Below are 22,763 nucleotides of genomic sequence, written 5' to 3'. Positions count from 1 at the left end.
TTTCTAATAATAAATTAACCTGCTTGACAGAGGACACAAGTGCTTTCTGCCACACGTGTATTTTGCACCATGAGTAGAATGGTTTGAGAATAACAAATTTGTAAGGAGGGGTGGGGGTGCCCTGAAAAAGGTACAGTTGTAACTAAGGGACTAAGTTTGCTTTTTAACGGGGCACTACATTTACCCAGAATTCCATGCTACACCCCTGATAATGTTCGACGTCATTAATAAAAATACCTTTTTGCTCACTAATCCCAGAAGTGGGTTATCAAACTTCTTCAAAGACTCAAGACCCATATGCTGTTATATTGACAAAGGGAGGGCACACAAAGTAACCTACCAAATACTGTTGTGCCAATAATACTATTTTTCACAATAAATATTATGGTGTAATAACGTTTTTTTTCTCTGAGCCATGGTATAAGATAATAGAATGTTCTCATATTGTTGAGAATCATATTGTTAGAAAACGTTTGATAACCAATATCCACTATTTCTGGAGTATTAATTGACGGTAGCCTACCAATAATCCTGGAAGGCACTATTTATTTATTTATTATTATTTATTTAAAAATAAAATCTATATTCATGAGTTCCCACGAATCACTACTGTTTAAGCACGTGATTCGCTGTCCTTTCTGCTTGTATGTGACGTGCGCAGAAGGGGGAGTATCGATCGTGCAACTCGTCAGGCAGAGCCAAGGCAGAATCGTTTGCTTGCAGGAGCTAGTAGTCATTCATTCGTCCTCTGTGCTCGATTGCACGTTGTGTTCCTGTGGCTGGATAGAGCGCCGACGATGTATCTCTGCAGAACGGCCTGGCAAAAACTGGGGCCTTTGGCACGGAAATCAGCCACACATTTATCTAGAAATGGTAAGTTCGTCGTTTTCTTACCACAGCAGAACCACCCGTCTCAGTCATCAATCACATGTGCGTTAGAAATAAAATCGTGATGGGCGTGCATTTATTATTCAGAGATGGAGCTAGCTATTCTGGAATTCCAAATGGCTTCTCACAGTTGTTTATAATCGCATGTTTCGTAGCGTTTTTTTTTTTTTTTATGATTTTGAATAATATGTAATATGAATGAAATGTATAAAAAGTACCCCATTCCCTCGTTTATAAAGGATAGATGAAGGTCAGCTAAAAAGAAAAAGGTGCATTGACGCCGCGTAGCCTACTTAACGTCTTCGAGCTGTCTCGTTTGCTTGCGAACAATCGAGAAAATGTTACACAACACGTTTAAAAGGAAACATTGTGTTCTTTTTTGTTGCGGTTTCAGACCGTACTTTGGCAAAATGCAACAGCTAGGCTATACGATATAGGCCTGTTAACTGATGATCATCGAATAAATAATCATTTTTTATTCTGGACCGGCGACAAAATGTAACGCAAATTTAATCGTAAATTGACCAGATGAGCCACTTTGTCCTTACAGTGAGGGAGGCGTTTACTGCTCCTCTCGAGTTAGCTACAGGACATAAAGGTGCTATCGTGGGGATGATTGCTGCATTTACAGAAATGGGCGATTACATGCATCATATGTATCTGGGCTGTAAATACATAATCTGATATGGGTAGAGATTAAAAATTGGTCTGTTTGACCTTCATAGGACGAAGGGTACCAGCAAAAATGGTGCCTCGTTTCCTCTCACGTGCGTGTGAACGTGGTTTTAATGTATGTATGGCAGTAGAAGGGCGCAGACGTGTGCATACTGCGCTGAGTTGAAAGACTCGGATAAGTTCTAGGCTACCAACGAAAATTATGCTTATTGAACACAACGACGTGTCGTAAACCATATAGATGTACCCTATATGACATTGAAAAATGTATAACAGATGTATTCCCAAGTCACAATCAACCGAAAAAACCTCAAAACGATTTCCCACTGTTGTTACTTATGATTAATTCAGTTTTGTTAATGACGATTTGTTTCCTGAATATTTACTTTGACACTGTCAAAACATGCTGACGAAGCAGTGTCAATGTGCTGTTTTTTTGGGGGTTATTTGCTTCATCCAAGACGAGCAAATTATATGAATTCCAAACATATGGGGAGGTGTTCTTTTCAAACAACAACCAAAGCAATTTCACCCATGCATGTAAATACATTTCAAATGTCCTGTTGAATTAACCTAGGAAGGAAATGAATAATAAAAGTGGTTATGCAGCTTTTGAGGAACCCTGAGGGGTGAAACATGGCAGGCTGAGGCCTGACAAGGTGAACCTTCCCTGTGTCCTGGTGACGTGCTAAAGCTCAGTCCTGAGGAGGTTATTCAACCAGAATATGGGGGACGGGTCTTCCTATACGTTGTTCTGTTTACCGAGTGTATTTACCACCCCCAACTCCCCCCCCCCGCCCCTTGTTGAAGAGTGTCATGGCTGATCCTGCACAAGTCACACGCTCTCTTTGATTTCTGAGCTGTCTTAACAGCTTACCAACCTAAATAGGAAAAGGATTAACAATGCGAAAATGAGTTGCTGCACAATTGCAGAGTTGGGCTTCTTGAGAAAATTATTTCTTGTTGCCAAAAATCTTAGAATAAATTGGAATAGTTAACTAAATATAAATTGGAATTTAGTTGGCAAATTAAATACACATCCATTATAATTTTTTAGTATTGGTGGGAATAAAAAATATTTTTTTCTTGTCCTCTTACCCAGAAATTCCCTGCAGTTAGCATCTTTGGTTGTGCCTGTGGTTTTGGATTTTATTTGACTTTCATATCAGTTTAAGTATCAATACCTTCAAGTGCATTTGTCTTTACTAAATATCCGTTTGCAAGTAGCCAAGCAGTTTCACTTGCTTCTGTTGCTAGCTAGTGTCATAATCGCAACAGAGCTCCCTTTATCCTGACCAGGATAATTTTACGTTAACCAGCCTATAGATTCAACAGTATTTCCCCTATTTAGGACTGTTACCCATTTAATACCTTTTCACTTTTGTGACTCCCTCTGAAGCTAGTTAGCTACTCAATTCAAAACCGATCAGGTGGTTAGTGCACATTTTGACACATTAACATTTGGCCCCATGTTGCCATGAAATGTACTTTCAATAAATGCATACACAACATTAGCAATAACTAGCTTTGTAAGCATGGCATTTTTCCAATTTCATGGGTTATTCTGTATTTTATATTAGTAGTATATCATAGTTTTCTGCTGCTTGTGGTTTTGTAGTAGTTAGAGCTGTCCTGCAATGGTTTCAGGGGTGTTTGAAAGCATAATGTACTGTGGCAGATGAGCCTTGGCTGTTGTATTTATGGATGCTTAAATGCATTCCATGCAGTCCACTAAATGCAGAAACCTTATAGCACCAAGCACACCAACAGTGAAGCCCGTCTGGTCTCAGCCACCCCAGGTCACAAATTTGTTCATTTAAAGTCCTGATTTCATTCTCATCTTTTCAGAATTCTCAGGGAATTTTACAAAATCAAACTTGAAGCCCTTAAAAAGTGTTACATTGTTGTTATTATTGCGACTGTTTTGACATTCCATGCTAATTTATTTGACAGGCCATTTTATCCAGAGTGCTTTACAAGATTAATTTCAGGATATAGAAAATGCATTTCGCCAGATCAATAATAATTACAGGAAACAAACTAAAATAATGTAAAGAATGGTACATGTTTTAGTGTTACTTCCAGATCAGCCTTGTTTTTTGTGTCTAAATGTTTTCATAACTTGGTATGAGTCACATTGCTGAATCATTTCATCATTCAGCGACACTGTAATGGTGCTCCCCTGTGACAGTGTGGTGGGGAAACTGTTGCTAACGAGAGACTACGAATCATGCAGGCTTATACAGCTCAGCCAATAGTATTCATTCAAAATTTATTTCCTTTAAAACTGTACAATTGTTCACAGATGTACACACATTGTTTTATATGTATGGTATCAGTTTTGAATATTAAGATTAACCAGATAAAGATTTAAGAGATTTGCCTGCATAACCGAGTGCAGTACTGTAGTAGTGCTTCAGTTGCTGTTCGGAGCATCTCATGAATAGGTGTTCGGGACATCGTGAGCTAACACGGATTTCTGAACACAGGGAAGCTGTGTGGTTATTTATCATTTTCTCTAGAACTATTGGTTGAATTCACATGAATTCCCAGTGTTTTAGTGTCTGGCATAGCCAATAAGTAACCATAATCATAAACCACATTCCTTTGGAGAAAAGACTACCCTTGAGCGGACATTAACTTCAGGTGGAAGCGGCCGCTTCACCGTATTCTGTTCGAAATGCAGTGAGTCTGCATGTGAACTGTGCTGTCAGCCAAAGGAAAATGAGGTATCAAAGAGTGGAAGTGTCGGGCAGAAGACCCGGGGTGATTGGTTCAATGAATAGGGACAGAGATAAAATCTGGCAGAATGCAGAAGCTAGGCTGCATCAGATCGTGTGGGATGGAAAAGCTAATGATGTTCTGAGGCTCATGGCTGCACCGGTGGGCATATTCAGTGTTTGAGGAAGAATCTGACCAGGTATACCCCTGGCTCATTATAGTGATTTTCCTTACGGTCTGGTATTGAATCCTGAAGGTTCCAGTGCCAATTTGTGTCACCTAGGCAAGGAGTGCTTCAGTGGGGAAGCTTGTCACTGATTGGTTGATTGCTAAATAGTTGGATCTATATAGTGCTTTTCTCACACTCAAAGCGCTTTACAATGATGAGGGGGGAACTCACCTCAACCACCACCAATGTGCGGCACCTACCTGGCTGAAAAAACGGCAGCCATTTTGTGCCAGAATGCGCATCAGCTACCACTGCTCACCAATGCTCACCATACATCACTATCTGTCTGCTTTAACAATATGGTAGCTCTGGCTTCTGCACATGAGGCGTACTCCGATGCAGTGACTGCACAGCTCAGGTGGTAGACTGCCGAGCATCTGGCACTGCCGAGTGTCTGGCGGAATGCGCCTCAGAGTACAGAGCGTGATTATCTTGCCTCTTCAGAACTGAATAGGGAATGTTGCAGTTATAGGAGGGGCCTGTCTGGATGACTCAGCATTCCAGCAACTGAAATTAAAATCTTAGATGTTGATGACTGTTAAAAAAAGAAAGGCAGTGAAAGCTGTACAAAGGAAGGATGGTTTGGCAGAAGTCCAGGAGAGTGAGCGGCTACATTGGAGAGCCTATTGCAAAGTCAGGCAGGCGGAGTCCTTTGATCCCTTCCACCTCCTCTTCGCTGGTCTAGGTTTGACTATCAGATGTCTGCAATGCGGGCGAAAGCTACACACTGGGGAAGGATTTTGGTGCTGAGGATAGATGGGTGGTAGGGAGAATAGGCACCCAGTTCTGTCTCGCTGGAGTCTAGATTTTTTAATTTGAATTTGAATTATCAATAGGTTTAAATGAAATGGGGAAAAATGATATATTTGCTACGACATGATTGGCTCATTAAATATTTGCATTAACAAGCTGGTGTGCAGGTCTACCTAATAATGTGATCACTGAATGTACATTGACAATGCAAATAGTGCTAGCTGGTTTACTGCTTCATTGCAGGCAGAAACTGTTTTGTGCAGTAGTGTGGGTAAATTCTGGATAAGTGCCTATACACTGACAGGATTATTGTGTTTATTGTTATTATTTTGTGTGGTTAGTTGTGTTTATTTGAAGTGTATTTCTTACTTAAGGCCTTAAGATATCAATCTAATCAATTCAAAATTCTTCCATCAAGTAGTCTGATGCATAATAATGATAAATACAATTATTCAGTTTTTTAGTTGTATTTGTCCATTTGTCATTTATGCAGTCTTCTAACATGAATCTATGGTAAAATAACACACAAGACCAGTTAGTACCGAAAAAAATTTTTATTCGCAACTCTAATGATTGCATTAGAGGCCTGCATATACTAAAGTGTGAGATCCACCAGGTGTCTAATGTTTGATCATTGATAAATAATTTTGAAGAAATATAAAGATATATATTGAATATTGTAAAGAAATATATTGTGGAAATGTATGTGTTTAATGACTTGTGGAACTCTATGCCTGTATATTTGCTGTAATGCGTGCAGTCCTAACTGCCCTGCCCTGTTCTCTCCTGCAGTGGGTCCAGTCCGGAGCATGTCCTCCGGTATTCCCGGGGGCTCGGGAGAGAATATCTTGTACTTCATTCTCTGCGGAGGATCTCTTGCCGCATCAGTCACCTATGTAAGCCTTCCTTCTCCTTTTTGACAGACAGCCGTTTCGTTTCGGTATTGAATGTTAATGCTTGAATGCACAGTTGTGAATGTTTAATTGATTAAAACAACCAGATGAAGATAAAGACAGAAATACTGCATGTATTTATTAAAATGGTTTTCTATACCTTTCTTATACTTACTCAGGATAGTAGCATAGGGCATTGATGTACCATATCATTTTAATTGCAATGCTATTTCCCATGTATTTTAGAATTAATTTTAGTTTTTGTCTTTAAATCTGTTATGTCACTTATTTACTCACAGAAAGTGGGTTTGCTTGAATTTTTCTTTATTTTTAGACATTTGTGCCTTAAATTGCTGGTAATGGCCCATTTCAAACCCTTTCAATCAGACTTACAAGACTATAACTTCGGACAATGCAAGATATAATGAGAGAATAGTCCAGATCAACGAAAGGCCGAGGGTGGAATGGGAACCCAAACCATGGCCACCTATGGGTAAGTCTGAAATAGTCAACACCCACTACTCCTGTATTACTGCAATACAGTTTAATTTACATCTTAACTATTTGTCGGACTTGCATCTCCCACATGGTTTGATGTCTAATAATGTTTATTTTTATCACTGGACATCTGCATACCTTCACAGGTAGTGAACCTTTCGCAGTGAAACACTTTACATCTTCAGTGAATGCAAAAATAGCATTACACCAATTTTAGGGGACCAAAAGTAATTGGACAGTTGGCTTCTCAGCTGTTTCTGATTAGACTGGCATATTCAATTGCCTTCTTAGTTCAGTATCGAGTCTCGATTCTAGGCTTTTTGTTGCCTAGACATACGCCAAACACTTAACAAAATAAATGGGAAACTCTTCAGGGGGCTGTTGTGGATGTGTCAGTGACTACTGTCCGCAAAACACTTCACAAACAGAACTACAGCGGCTACACTGCAAGATGCAAATCACTAGTTTGCTGCAAAGACAGGATGGCCAGGTTACATCTTGCTCTGAAGTACCTAAAAGGCTGGTGCTTGTGTACTTGCCTTCATTGTTAATGTAACCGTTGTAATGTTGATACCGGCAGCAGAATGAATTCTGGAGATTCCTATTCCTAAGAATATTAATGGTACCCATCTCTGGGCAGGAATGGTCAGAAATGTTGCAGATAGGAATAGAATTAAAAATACACTCCCACACAGGGCTCTAGTCTGATATTCAAGGCAGAGTACAGTAGCGACTGGCGCTTAATCTCTTTACTGACACTTGTCATCTTTTTTTTGATAAGGGAATATGCTAACCACACGCTTATGCTAAAGGGGTGCAGTTGACCTCACATCAGCACTTTGAGCTTATTGCAGGAGGCAGTGTGAGAGTTATGCTTGTATGAAATTCGGCAATGCACTGGACTGAGAGAATGGGATTAGAAAGCTTATGCCGGAACAAATTTTGTCATGCACTGTCTCGTGACCTTGAAAAACCTGGACCTCTTTTTAGCATTCTCAGTGACTGCCTGAATCTAATCCACCAGCTGTTGGCTGACACGCATGCGCCTGCTGACATGCACATGCAAACACGTGTCTGTACATGTGTATGAGCACGCTTTGTGCTTATGTGCTTTTGACATCTAATAGTATGTGTCCTAGCTTGTTACTAGGAGTGTGTGGATTCCTTTTAATGTTATATTTACAGATATGGTTCTTATAAAACCGAAGCTAAATCTTTTGTCTGTCTGTCTAAATCATGCCACGACTCTGCCAAATCCAGCTCCTCTCAACATAGTTTAAAGACTAGCTGAACTTAGAACAGCATTAGCTTCTGCGATCTGATCCGAGTGCAACTAATCTTTGTGGAATTTCTTGAATAGTGGGCAGTCTATTTGACTGACATCAAAAGAGGAGGGAGATGTCAAATGAGGTTGTGTGCTGCTATGTGAAAAGGTTATTGATTGGAGGGGGAACTGAAAATTGGCATTTTATTGACTGCTACAATGATGTAAAATCTCATATGTGCATGGAAAAACTGTGAGAATAGACGGTCTTCACTATTACAATGCTATACTTGACTGTACATTCATATAGTTATGAAGGATTTATTAAAGAGATCTGTTTTGTGGTCTAATCTCTGGAAGAAGCCAATTGGGCTCTTCTGGTGCAATTCAGTCCTGAGGCAAGCTCATAAAATGTATCCCTCAGTCAGAACAATTCCTCCCATAATTGTGGTTAATTTGGAGTGGCTGAGTGTGTTGGATTCCAACTTTTGTATTGCATGTGTAAACTCAAGGTTGTCCACTGTCTCTCCTTTTATTTCAGGTTCAGAGGAAGAGGGTGAGTACCAACATGTGTTATAGGATATGTGGTGCAGTCCCACAGACTTCAGTGTGTTGCATCTTGTTGGTCAGTGCTCAGTTTAAATGTTTGTATTCCTGCATTGGAGAAAAAAAAAAAAAAGACCTGCCCTGCTTTTGCAGAAAAGGAAAACTGTCCGAAGCCATAGGGCCACTTTCAAAATATTTGTACTCAATATATAGTTCATAAGGCGTTTGTACAGTGAGTGCTGTCCACACTGTTCATGAATATTGATAATGGGGCATGATCAATGAAGACCACTGACTAGCATATGTATAGAGATTTCAGTTAGTGCTAATGTTCATTCACAGTGTAGATGAATTTGTGAATTTGAATTTGGTATACAAAAATAAGCCAAAAAGTTCACCAAGCAAGATCTTCCATGTGACTTCTCATGCCAACCATTGTGTAAGTGAATATTAGCCATTAAGCACCAGTTCTGATTCCATACAACGTGCCACTCGATCCTGTTCAGCTGAATAATATTACTTTCTCAACGGTAGTTTGCATAGTTTTGACACAAATTGCTATTTCAGGCTTAAAAATAAGCATTGGTCTCCTTCTCTTGTGCTGGATCCACCAGTTATTCGCAAATATTTTTCATTTAATTTCACCAAAATTGAAATAAAACCATAAGCGTCATGATTCTTTCTCCATCATATTCAATTACAGCATATTTTGAAGCAACCAGTTTATTTTATTTCATTCATTTATGTTACTGTTGTAGTTGGATGCAGTGAAGGTCAAATTTCTGTGCTACATGTAGGAGGTTATCTCCACGTGGCAGTGCAAGCTGCCATTTTGGTTCACATTCAAACATCATACATCATACTTTGGTATGTCATAGGATACTTGACTCAAGGCCGCTTGGCCTAACCTTGCCCCCTCATAAATATCTATGGATAAGTGCAGTTTAGGACAGCTCTCCTTGGACATAGCCCTCCACAGACTGCTGTATTGCATATATAATAATAGCTATGGGGTTTTAGAAGTTTGTTTAAAACTAGTATGTGTTTGGATATTAAATGATACACTATCAGGTGTAGTAATATGGCCTGAGGTGAGCATTTGCACTCTGTGAACTGGGAAATGGAACATTGAATGCTGGTGGAGTGACAAAGGTATCCATTGCGAATCTCAGATACTACTGAAAACAAAAAGACAACAGTTTCTGCGAATGGTTCTACATTGTATCTACATAATACCCTAATAGTAATTGCATGATTATAATAACTACACAAACAATTTTAGACCGCTATACCAACTAGCGTAGCCAGTCTGACTGACCAGTATGACCATAAATTAAACACAGATTAGCCATGGCAAAATGTCACGTTTGAATAAGGGCATATCACACGGTGTTGGCCAACATAAGTGTGTATTAACATTTGTGCAATTTAGCACTTTTGTGAAAGCCCTTTGAATGCAGTCTTTGTCGGCACGTTCCATAACTTCTGGGCAGATTTGAATCCTTACTTTAGTGTCAAGTTAAGAATTCACATCTGGCTACTTTAACAGCTGTTGGGGTTCGCTGGGCTCAACTTCTAGTCCAATAAAGATGTTTAACTAGAGACTTAATCTTATAATGCTTGTCAACCACCTGTCAAGGCGAACCTCTCTCATAGCCTCAAAACCATTGAGTTGTGATTTACTTTGCTAAGAAATTAATTTTCATAATTGCAAAGTGAATTTCATTAAATTCCATTGGCCTTTAGTATGCTGTACCAATTAAAACCATTTTCCTGTTATTCTTATATTGCAGTTATGGATTTATTATGATTGATCAATTCACTTTATTTTAGTTCAATTTAATTTGACAGTTCTCAAAAGCAAGTAGACTAGAATTTGGTTTGTAGTTTGCACAAATGGGGACATGTTATTTGTCTTGGTGTGGCCCAATAGTTTTGTATAAATTATGGATCAATAGATGCTTTGTTCAAAATGAGGCAATGCATATTAGCTGAGGTTGTGAGAAGATCTTGTTATATTAGAAAAAGGGTCAAATAACCACTATAATCACAAAATGGAAATGACCGATACCATCCCTGTGGTGGTTGATCTATAGTAAAATTGGTGAAAGTAATTTAAATTCAAAAAGAAAATGCATGTGAATTTTAACCCCTTTTCCTGCCTCCACCTACCCCCCCCCCCCCCCACCCACCCACCCAAACCCTCACAATCCCTCAACTTACCCCACAAACCTCCACTCAGTAGTTTTAGTGTCTATTTAGTAATTGGAAATGGGAAAATGGGGAAAGACCCGGTAGCTACAGCCTTTTCTATCTCTTTATCTATCAATTATGATAAGCACCACTCTACCCGTCCTCTTCTCATCACCTCTTCTCTCACCCCATCACCAGTGCCCAGTTCCATACTCCAAAGTCCAGGCTGATGTTACTCGGCAAACCAACAGAGGCAACTCCTTGTAAAAAGCCATTTTTCCCCCAGTGGCGAAATGCGTGTTGAAATTCCTCTTGTGAATTTCCAGCAGACTGCTACATTAAAAAATGTGCTCTGTTTTAACTTTTTTTCTTCTTTTGCTTTTGTAAATGGTAAAAGAATTAAAAGCAGTATATTGACAAAAGGACATATGTGATTCTTCTGAATTTGAAATTTATTTTTCTTCCCTCTAACTAATTCTTTTTTCTGTTTTACTCTTTTCAGAGTAAAACTCCGACAACGATTTCCTAGACCTCAGGGGCTTTAGAATTTGGCCTTGGGATGGATGTGGGGATTCTCTTCTACTTGAATGAATGAATCCAGCTATCTGTAAAGTTATGTTCGCGGAACGAAAAGCAAAAAAGGACTTTATGTTTGGGTTAAAAAAATGGCACGATGATCATTTGATTTTTATTTCTTGTAAGAGAAATCTTGTGAGAATCTTCCTACTTATTTTGCATTAAAACGCGCACAAACCTGCCCAGTTGCTCTGTTGTCTTTATTGGACTTTATTGGAATTCCAGGTTCTGGTAGCTATGAACTGATGGTAAGACTTGCCATCTCTTTGCTTTCCTCTTTCCCCTCCTGTCTCTCCTCTTTAGATTTATTTTCTACTATTCTGGGTCTTTGTCTATTTAGTTCCCTGAATTTGCATGCAGTTTGTAATATAAACTTGCAGTGTTTTTTGCTTTTTTGCACTTGTGCTTGCTTAAGTCTTGACCCTGCAGGTGAAGAATTCATCATGAATGGTCATTTTAAAAAGGTTTGAATAGCATGGCTGTCTGCAGTGTTTTCTTAGTTTTCTCATGATACATGCCTGTAGTGTCGGCTGAACTCAAAATCTAGAGGTAAGGAAAACCGCACACATTGCATTACAGTGAACCTTCTTGCACAGATTCTAGTGAAGGCAAAGGTTTGTTAAATAAAATGGTGTAATTTAGCTGGATTAATACTTGTTATGACCCGTGTTTAATTGACTTGAAGACTTCAGCCTGTTGACTAGTGAAGCCACATTGAATGTTTTTTTTTCTTCTAATGATGCCCAGCAGTATTGAGTAAACCCTACTGCTGTGTGTCAGATGCAATCCTGCTTTATGCCGCTTAAAGGCTCTTGAAGCCTGAAGGCAAGTTTGGCCGCTTTAGTGCTTGCTGTGGTTACATTTACATCCTTGCTGAGTGGCTAATTTCGCTTCGTTTTGTCAACTGCCTTTCTAGAAGACGAGGAGGCAGAAGAAGCGGCGGAAGAGGAGGCAGAAGAAGCGGCAGAGGAGGCTGAAGAGGTTGTAGAGCAAGCTGAAGAGGCGGGGGAAAGCGAGGCTGACGAGGCCAGTGGGGAAGAGGCTAGTGGTGAAGAGGCTGTCGAAGAACCTGTGGCCGTCAAGGAAGCAGCGGCCATCGAAGAAGCAGCGGCCGGCGAAGAAGCAGCGGCCGTCGAAGAAGCAGCGGCCGTCGAAGAAGCAGCGGCCGTCGAAGAAGCAGCGGCCGTCGAAGAAGCAGCGGCTGTCGAAGAAGCAGCGGCCGTCGAAGAAGCAGCGCCCGTCGAAGAAGCAGCGCCCGTCGAAGAGTCAGCGGCCGCTGTAACCGATGTGTCCGTAGAAGCGGTGTCTTCCACAGAAGCTGCAGTCTTCGCGGAGCCCTCCGAGCCCATGGCGGCAGAGATTGCGGTGGAGGAGGCGGCCGAAGCGGTCGCCGAGACAGCAGAAGTGGTCGCCGAGGCGGCTGAGGCAGTTGCGGAGGCGGCCGAGGAGGTGACGGAGGTCGCCGAAGCGGTGGCCACGGCGGCCAAGGAGTTGGAGGCGGCAGCCGAGGAGGTGGCAGCCGGGGGCACGTCGGAGACTGCGGAGGCCGCTGTGGTGGCCTCGGAGGAACCGGCCGTGGCTGAGAGCAACGGTATGGCTCTGCCCTTCAACAAAGTCTCCTCGCCTGCTGAGACGGAGGCAGCGTCAGAGGCGGTCTCAGAAGCCGCTTCAACAGCCTCTGAGGCTTAAGGGTATCAGGGGCACACTGTCTGTAACAGGGGCGCACAGTCTTTCAACACAACACAACACAACACAACACAACACAACACAACACAACACAACACAACACAACACAACACCACAACACAACACCACACAACACACAACACACAACACACAACACACAACACACAACACACAACACACAACACAACACAACACAACACAACACAACACAACACAACACAACACAACACAACACAACACAACACAACACAACACAACACGTAGAGCTTTACTGGTCCTATAAGTGTTATTACAGATGCTATTCTCAGGACATTTGTTCTCTCGAATACCTTGAATACCTCTTCTGCCACTCCCAATTCTCTTTTTGTATGTATTGGAAATATATTTTACGGAAAGTTTGTGAAAATCTAAAATGTAGACTATTTGGATTGCACTTAAGGGATTCTTTGTTCTTGTTCTTATTTTTCCTTATTTTAAATTGGTGCGCCAAAATGGCACGTTTGTCTAATTTTGAATGCCAGCAATGTTGAAATCTGTTGCTTTTTCAACAGCTGGACTGTAGATGAAAATTTCAAGCTCCTAGTGTCTGATTCTGGGTATATTCTAGAGGGGGATCTTCAACTTGTGGTCCCTCAGGGCTGAGAACTGCTGGGTTTCCACCCTCCCTTTACCTGGGAGTCGGGTCTGTAGACAGTGTGGGCAGTCGGTGGCACTAATTACTGTGGATAAAAGAAAAACCAGGGCTGGATTTTGATTTGAGGGCTAGATTTGATGATCCCTGTTCTAGAGGATGGTCAGACATTTGCACATTCTTGGCACATTACAAGTGTTATATTTTTTTATGAATATTGAGTTGAACGTTGTTGATTGCTTACGTTCAGGCAAAAATATATCAAATTAATTATCTAGTGAAGCTGCATTTTTGAAAACACTGTAAGAAGTGGAATGGGTTGTTGGCTGTTCACACTGCACCTGATAGTGAAATGTGACCCGTCTCCTCCACTCTTCCCCCTTCTCGGAAACTGCTTTATTAACTACTGCTCCAAACCTTGTTCTTTTTCTTATCTTATGTGACCGTAGTAACCGGTTGAGTGGCTTTTCTCTTTGTATTTAAGATTGTATTCTGCTATTGACCTCCACTGTGATACACAAGCTAGTACCATTGTGAATCATTGGGAAAAGCCACCTGCCAACTTACCTTACCAGCCTTTCCTCTGTAGGAATCAAATGCTGTATTCAATACAAAAACACGCTTGTGAATGCCTATATGCCGACTTACAAAAATGCTATTAAAACAAGTGTTTAGGCCATAAAGTATTGCTTCTCTGCCAGATATCACTCGGAACTTGTTTAGTGTGCTGTGGGGCAACTAGACTCCTGTGCCGATGTAACATGCTTTCTTTAATCAATGGTCGGGTCTGCCCAAAAATTGCCTGAAAATGATGCTATTTAGAGCAAGTAATCAAACTGTTACTTGGTTTGTTTCTGTACCCATATGTGAACTCATTGTGTACTGTTAGGGGAATGCTGGAAAGTAATGTTAAAACACCACACATATTACTATGGCTATTAACACTGCCACCATACTCAAATCACCTAAAAGCATTTTTGGAAGAGAATGAGGAAATTGAGCCACAATAAAAGTATTGTTTAAATTAAAACATTTTCTGTGTTTAATTTGGAGTGCTTCTTCTTATTCAGGGTGATTTGGATGAAATGAGCTAGCTGTGTTTAGTTTGAAGGAAGAAATGGTAGTATTAACAGATTCATTCTGCATGCCTTTGTATGTTTCAAACATTAACTGGAAATGCTTGCATTAACATGTGATTTCATTAATACAAAGCCGTATAATACTAATTTGGGCAAGGGTGGCGCAATTACTAGAAAAATAAATGGTGATATTCCGAGGTTTCTTTAGTGGTTATCTCATGGTGTCCTCGGAATAAAATAGAACATCTTGTGTGGCTGTTTGCTTTGGATGTCAGCTGAGAACACATTTGAAAGTTCATTGTGCGATCATTGTGCATGAATCCTGTCACGTGCAGTGGATATGTAAGCATTTAATGAAAGTTTTTATTTAGTGTTTGCCGTTCTTTGTGATATTTGGCAGGAATGTGTGTGCTGAACCCTCTGTGTTGCTATGAATTTTGCAGTTGCTTTGAACTGCAGTTTTCACCTCATCCATTTAGAAATGCAAGACTGCCTTGGTCAAAAAAACTCTAGAATTGACAGCATTTCCAGTCCTCTTCCATTGATTTGTACCGTGCTCTGATACAGCGCTCAATGCTGCCCCTTCCTGCTGCTATGCTTTTCTTCCTCCCTGTAGTGGTTCTCTCTAGCTGTAACCCAAACATCCTCTGCTGTTCCATGCCTGACTGTTTCTCACTGCGTCTTGATGCCATGACACTCATTATACATAACGCCGTAAAGTTCTGCTCCCACTGGTCTAAATCTTTTCCAATTGCTGCATGATACACAAGTGTTTGCATTTCCTACAGTCAGCACCTGGGCTCAAACTTAAGTGCATTTTATATATTTATTTTTTTAATTCTTTCTCACACAGTACTGGATGTCATTCAGTTATGATCTGTTGCATGCATTCACACCTTCACAAACCTTTATAAAGATAACATGTTAACAGGGTGTCTGAACGAGGTGGCACTTCGTTCACATTCTGCTTCTCATCGCATACAGTGCCTGATCGCTGCTGATGCATCACCCCACCTGACATGGCTGGGTCAATCATTACGCAAGGGTTCAAGCTAGAAGCAAATGACAGCACACCTTTAAAATGTTCCTGGGTCATTTGGGAAGAATATTATACACTTGCACAGAAGGGAAACTACATTGGTTAAGTTTTCTTGCACAATATGAAGAAATTGAATTCCAGGAAATTGGCCTATAACGCTCAAAGCTATGAATTTTGAAGCTGTGGTGGAGTCCACTTGTCCTCATTAGGATATTAAAACCAACTCAAAATGCAAAATGGTCTTGATGCATTTCTTTCCACTTATCGCTTACAACTTCCTTGATTTCCTGCTGTGGTTCAGGGGAGTTCTCTCATTATTCTGACACTGCTGCTTTCTCTAATTAAGTCCACCGCCTTCAAGACCACAAACCTCTAAGACTTTCTCCTTTTTTCCATTGCCATAGCAATTGCTCTTTTGTGTCTGCTTGTCTATTTTGCCAATTGCTTGAATGCCCCCCCCCCCCCCCCCCCATCTGCTTATGAAAGTCTTTGTCTTGTCTAGAACATAGTCTCATTTCGTACATCACCTCCCATCTTTTGTATTGACCGTAAGTAATGTGTTGGTGACTGCTTGCAGGTTAGTTCTATTTGATCCAAGGCTCAGAAGCATTGAGCACTCAATCATGAGCAGTCATCTAAATGACATCTTTCAGTATTGTAAGAAGTGTAAATAAGCCAGTGTTCTTGTTTTATTAGTCTGTCTTTTTTGCTCATATTGACCTGGTTCTAACAGCTGCTGAAAGATGGTCATACTAACAACTTTCACCCATGGATTATGTTTTAATGCTTAATTTTATTTATTTATTTATTTATTTATTTTTGTGAAATTGAAGTTGGACATTTGTAATGTGCCAGCAATGTCCGGATGTGGAATTGAGACAGACCAAAATAAGAGTCTTCAAGGGTCAGGTTTTTGAATCAATTAAGCCAATTTCCCCATGCTTCAGTTCTTAACCTTGTAGAACAGCACCACCTCACACTTACGGTGGACCTGTCTGATCACATTGTCAGTCGTTACAGATTAATCAGACAAGCTTCCCTTCTCTGTCACCATAGCTTGCTCATGTACAATTTACAGTTTTAGCCATTTGGTGTATGCTTTTGCTCAGATGCACATAGATAAGCGGCATTTAACAGTCTACATTTTGAATCAGATTGTAAGTGTCTCAAAATTTCTAGATTTTTTTCCCTCCATTGACTCTCAGGGCTTTAAAGGCCCCCATAGGTTGCTCTGTTCCTTTTGTTATGAAACCCCCTATGAACTCCTTTTACACCAAAAGCCTGTTTGTAGTTTATGCTCCTGTCCTTCTCATGAACACACACCCTACATACTTTAGGCCCTCTCCATTAAATCATGGTGAGGCCTTTATGGGGAGGGGTCATTGGTTGAAAAGTTTTCTTGTGCACCCATGCAGCCCCACTCAAAGAGTAGGGCATGGTTGAGGCCTTGGCGTTGTAATTTTTGCTGTGTAAAGATCGTCTGTATGGTAAACGGGAAGGTGAGTGTGAGAATTGTTACTTGTATTTAAAGATGCTTCACCTACAGAAGATCATCATTTTAGATTGGATATAAAATGGGGGAAATACTCAATCCTGTCTCCTGTTAATGGCTAGATATTTTATTGAGGGGTGGCATAAAACTAGCTGAATGATGTTTGGATTGGTCGATTCTGTGTTTCAGTGACAGGCCTGTTGAGTGCTGTGCAAACAGTGTCTGCGGCGGAGACCGGAGAGATCGCTGCTGCTTCAGTGTCCGAGGCGACCGCCGCGATCATAGCGGAAGTCCTGGACACGAATGCGGAGGCCACATCGCAAGCTGAGATCCCAGTGGTCTCTCCAGCTGTGGAGGAAGTAAAGCCTGCTGAGGTTGCTGTGGAGGTCGCATCTGAGGCTGCCGTAGTGGAGGAAGTAAAGCCAGCTGAGGTGGTAGCGGAAGCGGAGCCCGCAGCAGTGCCCCTGGTGGCCGAGGAAGAGAAACCAGTCGAGGTAGTAGAGGAGGTTGTGGCAGTGCCCCCTGTGGATGAAGTGGTAGCAGCAGTGTCCTTAGTGGCGGAGGAAGAAAAGCCAATTGAGCCTCCAGTAGTACAATCAGTGCTTGAAGCAGCACCAGAAGTGGCAGTCCCCTCAGTGGAGGAACCAGCTGCAGCGCCCGCGATAGATGAACAGCCAGCAGCAGTCGAAGTGGTGGAAACGGTGGTAGCCCCTTCAGAACCAGAGGTTACACAGACGCCAATGGAAGTAGCAGAAGAGGTCCATGCAAGTCCAGTTGTTCAGGCGACAGAAATTCCAGCAGTGGAGGCTTCTCCTGAAACAGTGGCAGAGGTAGTTGCCCCAGCCGAAGCCACAGCACCCCCAGCAGAAGTGGAGGTCCCAGTGCAAGTGGCCGAGCCTCCTTTGGCAGTAGCCACACCCGCGAAGGAATATATTGTGGTTGTACTGGAAGGCGCACCGAAAACACCTAAAACACCAAAGGTTCTGGCAATGGCCCCCATGACAGGAAGCATCCCAGCCCCATCTGATGATGATGAGGATGAAACCAGCCCTGCACCTGAGGTAAAAGGTAATTTGAAAATTCTACTAACTAAACTGTTGTATTGTGTTCATTTCCACTTGATCGATAGAAATGGCCAAAAAATTAAGCTTGATAATCAATAACGAGATTCAGCAAAAAGGAAATATTTGAAAGATTTTGCAGAAATTTTATTTCAGTGACCATCGAACTTGTGGAACTTTACAGAAATGTTCTTGATTTCATTACTTACTCTGAGGGCAAATCTGGTTTGTTTGAATCTGGGGGTTGTTTTGCTTTACTTAGTTTATTTAAAGCCATGCTATAAAAAGACCAACGGCGGCTTAATAGATGTGTGTTTTATGTCTTATGGATCTTTATTGTATTTTCTGAGCAAATTCAAAAGCTGAAAAAATAAAAAATTCTCTCTCAATTGTTCCTTTGTTCCACAGAAGAAGAGACGTCTGCTAAGAGTGCAGATGCTGTAGCTTCAGCTGGAAGGTAAAATCTTTGACCACAGAGAATTATTTTGCCCTGTAACCTGTCATTAATTCTATTGTTCTGTTTCTTTATAATTCAGCTGATACTCATGCCTTAATCCATGTTCAGTATGAATCTCAAAAAGATCAGTTGGTATTGTACAGATCTGTTGGTTGGAGACAGGTGCCATTTATACCTAAGGCCTGGAGAAAATATTGATCTGAGCTGTCACTCTGAATTTCAGGAGATATTCACAAAGTGCTTATGTAGTCACTGTGAACTCATAATTTGCCAGTCAGTACAGACTAATTATGCATTTTGGGACTAAATATGAAGTGTTCATCAGTGCAAAATGAGAGTAATTCAGTTGCAGATAATTGTGGACCAAGTGAAACACGGATGCACATGCAATCCCTGGGTATGCACTTTGTTGTACGTCGCTCTGGATAAGAGCGTCTGCCAAATGCCAATAATGTAATGTAATGTAATGTCAAGACTGATGACAGGGAACACGATTTCATGCTGGTGCGTGCTGAAGGAATAGATTTATATTGTGTACATTGCAAATTGTCTTTCGACCATTGGGCAAAGGTTTATATAGACTGACTGACTCAATGAAATGGCCTCAGGTGTGAGGGTAAATAACAAACTATCAAAAAAAATCATAAAGAGTAAAGAGACCAGTGAGAGGCAGCTGTGATTTAATTTAAGATTTCGCTAAGGCATTGTTTAGTAAAAATATTCTCAATTAAAATTGCATCACCCAAAATGATACACATTTCTTATGAAACCTAGTAAACAGAGGGAAGTCAGCAAAGATAATCAAATGACTGATCAAAATGGTTAACTGCATGTCTGTTGTCTCTGAAAAATCCACAAATTTGAGATACCGTTTTGTTTTGCCCATTGTGTTTATTTTGCAGGGCCAGTCAATCATGGTTGACTTGGTTGCCATTATAGCAGATACATTGAACTAATCCTCAGCGGCAGAGGGAATTGTGCAGTGTATCATAAAGAAACGATTGTATTGTTTCACACAATGTACAGGGCAAGCTACATGATTACGGCTTACTCTAAAATCCCTATGGCAGAATTCGCAATACATACGAACTCAAGTAGCTGAGTGTCACCTCCGATTCACAGCACAGACAGAATAATGGAGCATCAATAGAGATCTCATTTTAATTTAATGAGTGGCAGCTCCCAGGATATTGCAGAAAGATGAAGATACAACAATCGGGATTTCTAAAACATCACACTTGATTCTGTTTTGGGCTTTCACAAAAAGTGCTTGGAAAAAAAACAAGCAACAGGCTTAAGAATATGCCTTTCTGTTGTTACAAATTCTGAAGTTGCTGAGAGAGGTGGATCTTATGGATAAGTTCATACATCAGTGTGAATAACCAAACCAATAGACAATTAACCTATGTGGCAATGGTTATTACGTTTAATTTAGAGCCCTGGAGTTTTGTCATCACTGCTGCCACTTTATTTACATTTGCTCTGGTATTCTCCACCTGATGAAGTTGTAATTGATGAACTGCGATAAATGGCACACTTATTTTTTGCTTCAAATAACTGCTTCAACAACCCATTGGATGGATACATGCGGCACAACAACCCATCATTTTCTCCACATGTATCTGGATGTCTAAAATAGAAGTGTCCAAATGTTCTCTGTTTGCAGTTTGCACTAATACAGGACAATTGTCATATTGGAGTATAATGCTGTGGCAAATAGCTGAATTTTAACTTTCTTTTTTTCTCTCTCTTTCTGTAGTACGGAGTAGCTGGCAATAATCAGAGAAGAGAGTGGATGTGCCTTCCTACCCTGCCCCCTCCATCCCACCACCCTTTGGGCCTCACCAGTAGTTTGCCATGCTGAAAATAATGCCTGCTTTATGGATCCAATTTCTCTGATTTTCGTACACAGCACTTGCAAAGATAAGATCTCTCACCCAGCACAAACCGCAAACTTAGTCTACCTTTGATGCTCTGGGCCTTTATTGCAACACTCAATGCATCCCTCACTTTGACGGCTATGACACATGTTGCTGCATATAATGCTTACAGTTACAATTTCGTGCACCAATAAGGTTTATTTTTCTAACTTGCCAATTGAGCATCCAGTTTTTAACATGTCTATATTTGCCCATCACTATATGGGTAATTCCTATTATTCCAGTGGAACAGTTGATACAGTTTACTATGTTGGTCCTCACAGTGGGTGCATGTTTCCCGACTCTTGCTCAGTGACCATGTCAACGGGCCAAGTGAATTATTATTATTTATATTTGGAGCCATATTTCACAGCCAGCCATGGTATAATTGTCAATGAAAACATAGTTAGGACCGGTTTTGATAAACAAAGTCTATTTTCAGGCATCAGTTGGGAACATGTTGTTCACTTCACTACCTCAATTTTTTATGGCTGATGATCCATCATGGAATATTTCAATGCAACTGTAGTGCTGTACTTTCTTTACATCTCCTATGTGAAAAGTGTGTTGAGCACAAAAAAAGGGTGTCAGGTGATGATTTTGAGGCTTATCTTTAACAAAATACAATAGAAACACACCTACTTGGTCCTTGTGTTCAGTATTTCTCTTCTAAACACAGGCTTCTTTATGCTTGGTCCTACCTCGTTATAAGTGACATTTTAAGTGTTTCATAAGGCAGACATTACTTTTTTTACCTGTCCTATTTATCCTACCTAATGATGAACTGTGCCATGTTCCACCGTCTGGCATAAACTTTATTTTCTTTCTACGCTCATGGTGCAAAAACCATGAGCGTAGAATCTTACCTGGTACATTAGCTGCTGTGTTAGTCACCTGGGGTGTTTTTTCAACAAAAGTAAACCCGGGGAAAGCGTTTGGTTGGATGTACTGAACATTTACAGTAAGTACACCTCTTATGAGGACCATTCACTCCAACCGAATGCTTCCCAAATATGTAACTTCTAGTTCACATTCCAGTTAAAATGCATGTAATATATCTGTACAAGAAAGTACTGATGATCATTTTCAGAGAGCAGCATCAGGGCCCTTTGATGGCCATTTTCAGTGCTGAGTGTTGGGAACCGGCAACTAAATATTCTCAATGTGGTTTTGTGAAGAGTTATGGTGGTCTATAAATAAGGTAGTAGGTAGGATCTATGATGTCATGTTCTCTTGTTTTGTGATGCTGTATGAATATTTGAAATGGGGAAGCCTAGCTTGTCAAGATTGTTGGGTTTTGAATCGATCTCGAAAACTGAAAACTTGTAACACTAGTGGGCTCACAACACAAGTAAAGGCTACGTTTTACTGATAGATGGGTATTCCAGAAAAGCACCCATTTAAAACTGGGTAGTTTATGCAAGCATGAGAAAGTCAAACTATGGATATCCTTCATTATGACTTAATGGGAAATGGAAGAATTCCTGAAAGGTGAAGTAAGTTTTGAAAGTCTAAAGTAATGTTTTTCTTCAATAACATACCTATTAGAAGAGTGGCCCTTCCTTTTGCAGACTTGTAAGGAAGCCAATTATGCACACAGTGAAGTAGGTTGCTTGTACTTTCTGCATAATTGTTTTCAGAGCTTCTGTAAACCAAATGCCCTTGTCTCCTCAAAGTATTCATAAGGGATCTGGGATAGTGCAGTGTTTCACTCTGTAATAACAGTTCAATAGAAAAGGCCAATAGGTGGCTTTAAGCTGTGAATGTAGATACTTGTCTGAGAAATAAAAAGGGACTCAAAAGCTGCTGTCACTTCCTTTGTCTGCAACTTCATGTGTTTGGGCAGAAGTGCCTAAAAATGTAGAAATTAACTATGATAAACATGTTCCATACTTAGACTGGATTGCATTGCATTGCATTACTTTTTGGTGAAAGTGGTAGCGTCCATTAGTCATCTCAGCCAGCGATAGTCATCTCTGTCCCTTGAGGGCCACACATTTGCTAAGTTACTTTGGCTGACTTTAATTCATTTTTTTAAATTACATTTCTGCAGATTGGGGTGAAAGAAATCTTGCTATAATAACTTTGATGTGAATACATTATATGGTAGTGTTTTGTGGAAATGTAGAGATGCTGAGATATAGTTTATATATATTTAACCAG

General features: G+C 40.6%; 1 protein-coding gene across 2 annotated transcripts; it reads left to right on the top strand.

Moving 5' to 3' along the window:
* The first annotated feature begins 660 nt into the window (after positions 1 to 660).
* LOC133134707 (fibrous sheath CABYR-binding protein-like) lies at positions 661 to 22,402 on the top strand. Of its 2 annotated transcripts, none has more exons than XM_061251019.1 (8): positions 661 to 873; positions 6,059 to 6,162; positions 6,547 to 6,652; positions 8,463 to 8,477; positions 12,153 to 12,827; positions 17,353 to 18,224; positions 18,633 to 18,681; positions 20,441 to 22,402. In XM_061251019.1, exons 1-7 carry the CDS (start codon positions 798 to 800, stop codon positions 18,666 to 18,668), a joined length of 1,884 nt encoding a protein of 627 aa, XP_061107003.1. In that variant the 5' UTR covers positions 661 to 797; the 3' UTR covers positions 18,669 to 18,681; positions 20,441 to 22,402. The 2 variants fall into 2 exon arrangements, with proteins under 2 accessions (XP_061107003.1, XP_061107002.1); XM_061251018.1 differs by having other exon boundaries at positions 662 to 873; positions 17,353 to 18,231.
* Positions 22,403 to 22,763: the final 361 nt, after the last annotated feature.

Source organism: Conger conger, chromosome 8 (genome assembly GCF_963514075.1).
Source record: "Conger conger chromosome 8, fConCon1.1, whole genome shotgun sequence".
NCBI classification, from domain to species: Eukaryota; Metazoa; Chordata; class Actinopteri; order Anguilliformes; family Congridae; genus Conger; species Conger conger.
This window is presented reverse-complemented; position numbering and strand designations above follow the sequence as displayed.

Bases quoted from the DNA above. Each gene is read 5' to 3' on its own strand.
- LOC133134707 (XM_061251018.1), top strand. From the start codon at position 798: ATGTATCTCTGCAGAACGGCCTGGCAAAAACTGGGGCCTTTGGCACGG. The intron at 6,163-6,546 runs GTAAGCCTTCCT...CCTTTCAATCAG, and splicing joins TTGCCGCATCAGTCACCTAT to ACTTACAAGACTATAACTTC. The intron at 12,828-17,352 runs GTATGGCTCTGC...TCTGTGTTTCAG, and splicing joins GGCCGTGGCTGAGAGCAACG to TGACAGGCCTGTTGAGTGCT.